The sequence below is a fragment of the Notechis scutatus genome, chromosome Z (genome assembly GCF_049901735.1).
Source record: "Notechis scutatus isolate UNSWTSFEM ecotype Mainland chromosome Z, rNotScu1.2, whole genome shotgun sequence".
Taxonomy (NCBI): domain Eukaryota; kingdom Metazoa; phylum Chordata; class Lepidosauria; order Squamata; family Elapidae; genus Notechis; species Notechis scutatus.
Window position 1 is genome coordinate 123895847 of NC_142025.1, and position 6472 is coordinate 123902318.

At 35.6% G+C, this 6472-nt stretch overlaps 1 protein-coding gene across 1 annotated transcript; it reads right to left on the reverse strand.

The window, feature by feature from the left end:
* Positions 1–521: 521 nt before the first annotated feature.
* Positions 522–6472, reverse strand: LOC113428456 (vomeronasal type-2 receptor 26-like). The gene is made up of 5 exons (XM_087947239.1): positions 6461–6472; positions 4415–4654; positions 3218–4078; positions 1709–1835; positions 522–1466 (listed from the first exon to the last, which is right to left on the reverse strand). Exons 1-5 carry the CDS (start codon positions 6470–6472, stop codon positions 571–573), a joined length of 2136 nt encoding a protein of 711 aa, XP_087803365.1. The 3' UTR covers positions 522–570.

Sequence of the window (6472 nt, forward strand, 5' to 3'; positions counted from 1 at the left end):
ATTTTTAAACTCAATTATCTTCTTGATTAGCTATTCCAATTTATTCTTATTGGAGCTCAGAATAATGATCTTATAGTTCAAAAAGAAAAGATTCATGGAAATTCTCTAGGTCCTAAAGTTAACTTGGAAATATAATCACAGCTAATGCACTGAAAGTCGCCTTCTTGTGTGACTCTACCTCAATACCTATCTACACATCCTGAAAATTATGAAAAAGTGGTTATAGAAGAGAAAAATGTCTGAATGTTAAATGAGAGTTTGCAGTCACACAGGTTCTCTGTATGTTTATTTTTCCAGTACTGTCTAACTTCCTGGTTTGTCTTATTTTCATGGGAATCTTCATGCAAAGCAAGAGTGACATGCTAAATTATCTGTCATAGTTTCATAGAGTGAGTGTAATAGGGATATATATCTGTGTCCCTATATATCAAGGCATAGTCTTATATGTCACATTGATATGCTGATATGAGGGAATAACACAGAATCCCCAAGTACCCCCCCAAAACCCAAACCCATTCTATTATATGGAAAATAACCAATTTATCTTCATTCAAGATATAAATATCAGTTTTATTTTTTTATTAATTGCTCCTTCTTATTCAAATCAGGTCTCAGAATAATGATATAGCACTTGGGAGAAAAAATGCAGCCCAGCAATCCAGCTGCTGAAGCCAAAATGGAGAAGATCTCCACACCAACCACGTATTTTCCCTTGGTGCTCAAATAGGTGGGAACAAATGACACCCAGACACTGCAAAAGACCAACATGCTGAAGGTGATGAATTTGGCTTCGTTGAAGCTGTCAGGTAAATTCCTAGCCAAGAAGGCCACTGTGAAAGTGACAGCGGTCAAGAGCCCCATAAAGCCAAGGACAGTATAAAACATTGTGGTTGAACCTTCGTTACATTCCAGGACAATTTCTTCAACCATGGAGTGCATGTCTGAATCTGGAAATGGGGGAGACATTGCCAACCACACTACACAGATGGTGAACTGAACCGTGAAGACAGATAGGACAATAGTGTTGGCCATCCTTCTCCCCACCCATTTCCTCATTTTGGAGCCTGGCTTTGTGGCCATGAAAGCAAGAACTACTATGGTTGTTTTACCCAAAATACAAGAAAGAGCTATAGAGAAAGTGATGCCAAACGTAGTTTGTCGCAGGAGACATTTCAATCGATCAGGTTTCCCAATGAAGAGCAGAGTGCAAAGGAAGGAGAGCAGGAGAGCAATGAGAAGTGTGTAGGTGAGGTTCCTGTTGTTGGCTTTGACAATGGGAGTGTCCTGGTGTTTAATGAAGATTCCCAGGACCGCAGCTGAGATGACAGAAAAGGAGACTGCAATCATTACCAAAGAAATACCCAACAGCTCTTGGAAAGTTAAGTAAGTTACAGTTTTTTGAAGGCAATTATCTTGACCCTTGTTTGGATATTGATCCTCTGGACATGGGAAACAGTCATCTAAGTCTGAGGAAAAAGAACGAATAAAACTGTTTCACAGAACCATGATAGGTTTTAAGTATGAAGATTTAATAGCATACTTTATTTACTAAGATATTATGACTTCATTTTTTAAAAAAAAAAATAATACACAAAATGCACTAAAGTATACAACCTATCAGATAAGATTTTCAGACACCATAATACTTATACTTAACGAATTTATATTTATTAAATTATCCATATATTCAATATACTCCTTTGCTTACCCATTTGGTCAGCTATCTTCCCTTCTGGACACTGTCTACAGTCATGGCAGCAGGATAATTTCCCTTCAATTTTTACCTTGCTGGAGCCAGAAGGACATTTTTCATTACAGATGGAAAGAGGCATTGTCTGTTATAAACAAAATGAGATTTCTTTCATATGAAGAATGTATATGTTGGGAGTGTCCATTTCATCAATTATACATACCCAAACTCTTCCCATCCTCATCAATCCTTAGTGTCCAATTTCACCATTTTCTTTTGTTTTAAATTCATTAAAATTCAATTCATTTCAATTAATTTGTTCCTCAATCTTCAGCAAGTAGAAGAGGTGTGAATTTCAACTGCCAGAATTCCCCAGCCAGTATGTTGAAGTCTGGAATTGAAGTCCACACCTCATAAATTTGCTGAGTTTGAGAAACAAGCACCTGCTGTTTTTGATCTGAAATATTCATTTTTAATATATATTTGCATTCTATTTTATCATATACCAATTTATCTTATTGCTTGGTCTTAGCTTATTTCAATTTCATTGCATTGAACTCAGTGCTCATGCATTGATATTGTTAACTGACTAATCGCAAAATCCAGTACTACAATTACTGAGATGATTTTGCATTGGAGATAATCAAAGGTTATGGGGATTTCAATTTTAAGTCACCCGTTTTTATTTTAGCAGTTTATGTTCACATCACATATAAAAATATTGAGGCTGCTAAATCCAAAGGTTGTTGTCATGATAGTCATTTAATCATTTATTTCTGAGGATAAATGAATACGCGATTTCTTAAAAACTGAAAAATGAGACACACCTGGTTAAGTACAAGGGGCCAAACAGCATCCATGGTAGAAATGGTGTGGAACTTGTCTGGGGGAGCCATGGGATCAATGCTTCCAATTTGGACTCTTAGAAAGGACTTGTTTAGAAATGTGACCCAATTGAAAATATCAAACCCAGTTTCAAATTCTCCATTGGGGCCAAAAGAAACCTGTTCTCCAGCACTGTTGTTAAAAGAGACTTGCTGCAAAAAATGGTGGAGCTGAATGAAAAATCAAAGTAATATAAATATTAGCTGGATTCCTTGAAATCATATGGAGAAATCTCAGTTCCTTCTGTTTTTCTTACAGTCAATGGAATGCCATTTTTTCATCAATCTACACTGTTTTTAATTGAAAAACAAATAAAAATAATTGAGAACAATTTAAATTTGAAATTTTCTTCATGCTATCGATTGACAAAGTTTTTACCTTTGAAACTGTTAAATATACAGGTTGTAGATTAAAAAACCAATTTTGAAGACAACAAAGTCCACATTTTGGACAGAGAAGACTGCTGGTTTAAAAGATGGATCAAATAGGCCCCATGTTTGATCAGCTCTCTCTAAACTGATCAGCTCTCTCTAAACTGAGGGGGAGAGATACCACATCATCTATCTCCAGTCTACTACACAATCCTTTAAAGCCACTACTTTTACACCTGATCATCCTTTATTTTGCATTAGCAAATGTTACCTGCCACGTTGATTGAATGAAATGCTTCTGCCTCCCCTGATCAAATTTTCGACCATCTTTGAGTTGGGAGGCATGCAAGGCCCTCAGAGCATGTGCCACAGCATAGACTGCATTGTAGATGCTGTAACTAAGTCCACCCATGGTGGTCTCAAAGACAGAATTAGGAAGAGTGTCCAGCTTCTCTTCTCCAGTGCAGATCCTTTCAGTATTCTCATCTGAAATTTCACTAGAAAATGAGCATTCAAATACATCTTTCCAGAAATCCCTAATAAACCCATTGTCTTTTTCAAAAATTGGGTTTTTCGTCTGCATAAATTGTTGGAATCCTATTAGCTCTTTTGAATGAAGTGCAAAGGAAATTGCACCATGGAGAAAATCAATGGGCAATGGTCTTTGCATTAGAATAGAGGTGAATTCCATTTGAGCTGTCATGATCCAAACTTTGGCTTTTCTCTCCTTTGGAATATCATCAGAATCTAAACCAGCAAGCATTATCCTCAATGTCACCATGCTTGAAGTTTCAGCATTCAAGATCACAGCCATGACTGTACTCCCCATGATTATTCTATATAATTTATCTGCTTCCTCCACTATTTCAGCAGCTTCATTACCATACATCATTTGGGGAAGACATTCTATAAAGTCAAAGCAGATACCTATCTCTGAAAACATGGAAAGACTCTTTTGAATGAACCTCTCTCTATCTTCCTCTAACCGAGAAATCATTCCAACCCAGATCCATCCAAAATGCAACAGTAAGTACAGGATTCCTTTAAATTGGTGGATCTCGTCAGGGATCATCCATTTTACAAAAAGTGCGGAATTGTCATTATACGTCAAGGATGGTGATCCAAATGTGATCTAAGTGGGGAAAAGACAGAAGAACCAGAGTTTTTTAGAAAAAAAATATAAAGGACTAATGCATATATATTTATGTACTAACTGGGCCTGAGTGGGTGTTCCAGGAAAGTTCCTAAAAATGAAATTTTTACCAAAAAATGTCTGCAAATTTAGTACTGCTCATCAAGCAAAAAATAGAATCCTTTCTTGGTAATCTTCATATCTACTAATTTCCTCATCATTAAATAACGCATATTTTTTGCTTCCAGAATGCTTTTCATAGGAGTGATTATCAGGACTCAACATTTGAAAATAATACACTTGTGGACTTTCTATCTTGCTCCATATTTTACTCACCTGGGGAAATTTATAGTTGCACAGAGTGGTTGCCATATTGAGACAGGTTTTAGACTGGGGTCCTCCAATGATGGCCACCATATTTGTCTGATCATTACATTTGTAATTTGGGATAAATTTATCTTTTGTAGATAGAAATTCCATTGCTAAAAGGTAAGTTGTATAATCCTCAAGATAGTTGGAAGCGATGTGGAAACCGAGGCTAACATTGGACAAAATCCCAGAATTTTCATTGATGTCCTTTACAGCAAATGCCAGAGCCAAAGTGTGTTGGTAATTTTGGGTGAGGAACCTTCAGTAAGAATTATAAACTGAATGAATATACTTCTGCTTTAGATTCAGACAGTAAATATTTTAAATATATGTGTGTGTGTATATACATATATACACACATACATTTAAAATATCTACCGTCTGAAGATATCTACTGTCTGTCATACAGACACATATACACAATACATACATACTTAGTGTGTGCATATATGTGTGTTTGCACATGCATACATATATACTTACACACAAAAACAAATATCTGGAAAACCATAATTTGATTATATGATAGGGAATCATAGATAGGGTGGAGCAGTAAGCTAAAATCGAACCAAGAAAGCATTTGTACCCTGCTTTCTTCTGTATTTAAGATTCTTCTTCTGTACTTAAGATTTTAAATTCATGATAAAATATCTCTTCGATAATGAATTTGGATGCTAAGGTAGTACTTGATTTCAGCTTTGTCTATATTTTGCCCAATTTTTTCTAAGAGCAGGAAGTCAGTTCCATTTTTCCACCATAGAATTGTAAAAACTAGAAACATTTCTCAAACACATCAGAGGGCTTAGTGTTTTAATTTTTGGTTGAGATGAAATGTGAAGAAGCTGGGGATTATACTGAGGAGATCTACAAGTTTTGAATATTTGAATCTTTTTAGTGTCCTAGAAAGTTGATTTGTCTCAATTTAACCTCCAGTGATTGAACAAGCTGATTTTCTCCCAGTTATGAAATTAAAAATGGCTAACCATGGACACTGGATTAGCATACTGACCACTAGTAACTGAAATATTTCAACAAAAAAAATGGATCATAGATAATACAGTATAGGTAGAAATAAGGAAAATAAGAAGAGGAGCTGGAGGAGTAGTAACAGGGGGATACTTACATGTACTGATCAAGTACTTCATGAGATGGACGGCTTTGGAAAGTGATCTCATTTGAAAGAAAGAAGACTTGATAAATAATTGCAGCAATGATTAAGTCTCCAGACTGATAATACTTGTGAATGACTGGAAGAGGACTACTGAGCTTGCAATTGTAAATAGGAGAAATTAACAGGGTAGGAAAAAAAGATAAAACTACGATCCTGATCATAACCAACTCAGTGTAATATATAGTTATTATATATTAAAGAGCAACTGCTATGTTACCATTCAACCAAAGCCATGTGTTGGGCACTCATTTACATTACTAAAGATAATACAATGAAGGTTATCTAGAAGTAAGACAAGGATGTATTACAGATCAAACACAAATCCTTCTTTTTCTCCATGCAGGCAGTTCTTTATATTTCTGAGCAGATGTGAATGCTATGTAATGTCTTAATCTTAGGGTCATAATTTTGTCAGTGTCTACTGAAATTCCCTTGAGAGATAGAGTAGAAGGGACAATGACTACACTTAATTAGTAATCAGTACTATTATTTTTTCCAAAAGTACTGTCTTTGAAGAATATCAGAAGGAAACATGTTTACCACATCTCAGTACTCACTGAAACACTGCTTTGAACCTTTGAAATTAATACACAAAGTGTATCAATGGTGCAGTGGGAGGTTATATCCACGATGAAGAAAGCAAAATACAATTAGAAAGAAAAAGAAACATGTCTGTTGAAGTCATAGTGTTCTCTCCTTTGTTAAATACAGGTTCTACCTTATAAAGTGGTACTGTAAAAATTACTTAAGCTTTAGAAGAATTTACTGATCCCTTATCCCATAAGCCTGTGCATTTTGTTAGGTGGGACCTAGAAGGAAATCATTTTCTGCCCTGGCCTTACCTCGGAGATCAT

Coding starts and splice junctions, on each gene's coding strand:
- LOC113428456 (XM_087947239.1), bottom strand. Junction 4,079..4,414: donor GCAACTATAAATTTCCCCAG/GTGAGTAAAATA, acceptor TTCCCCACTTAG/ATCACATTTGGATCACCATC. Junction 1,836..3,217: donor TCATTCAATCAACGTGGCAG/GTAACATTTGCT, acceptor TGTTTATAACAG/ACAATGCCTCTTTCCATCTG.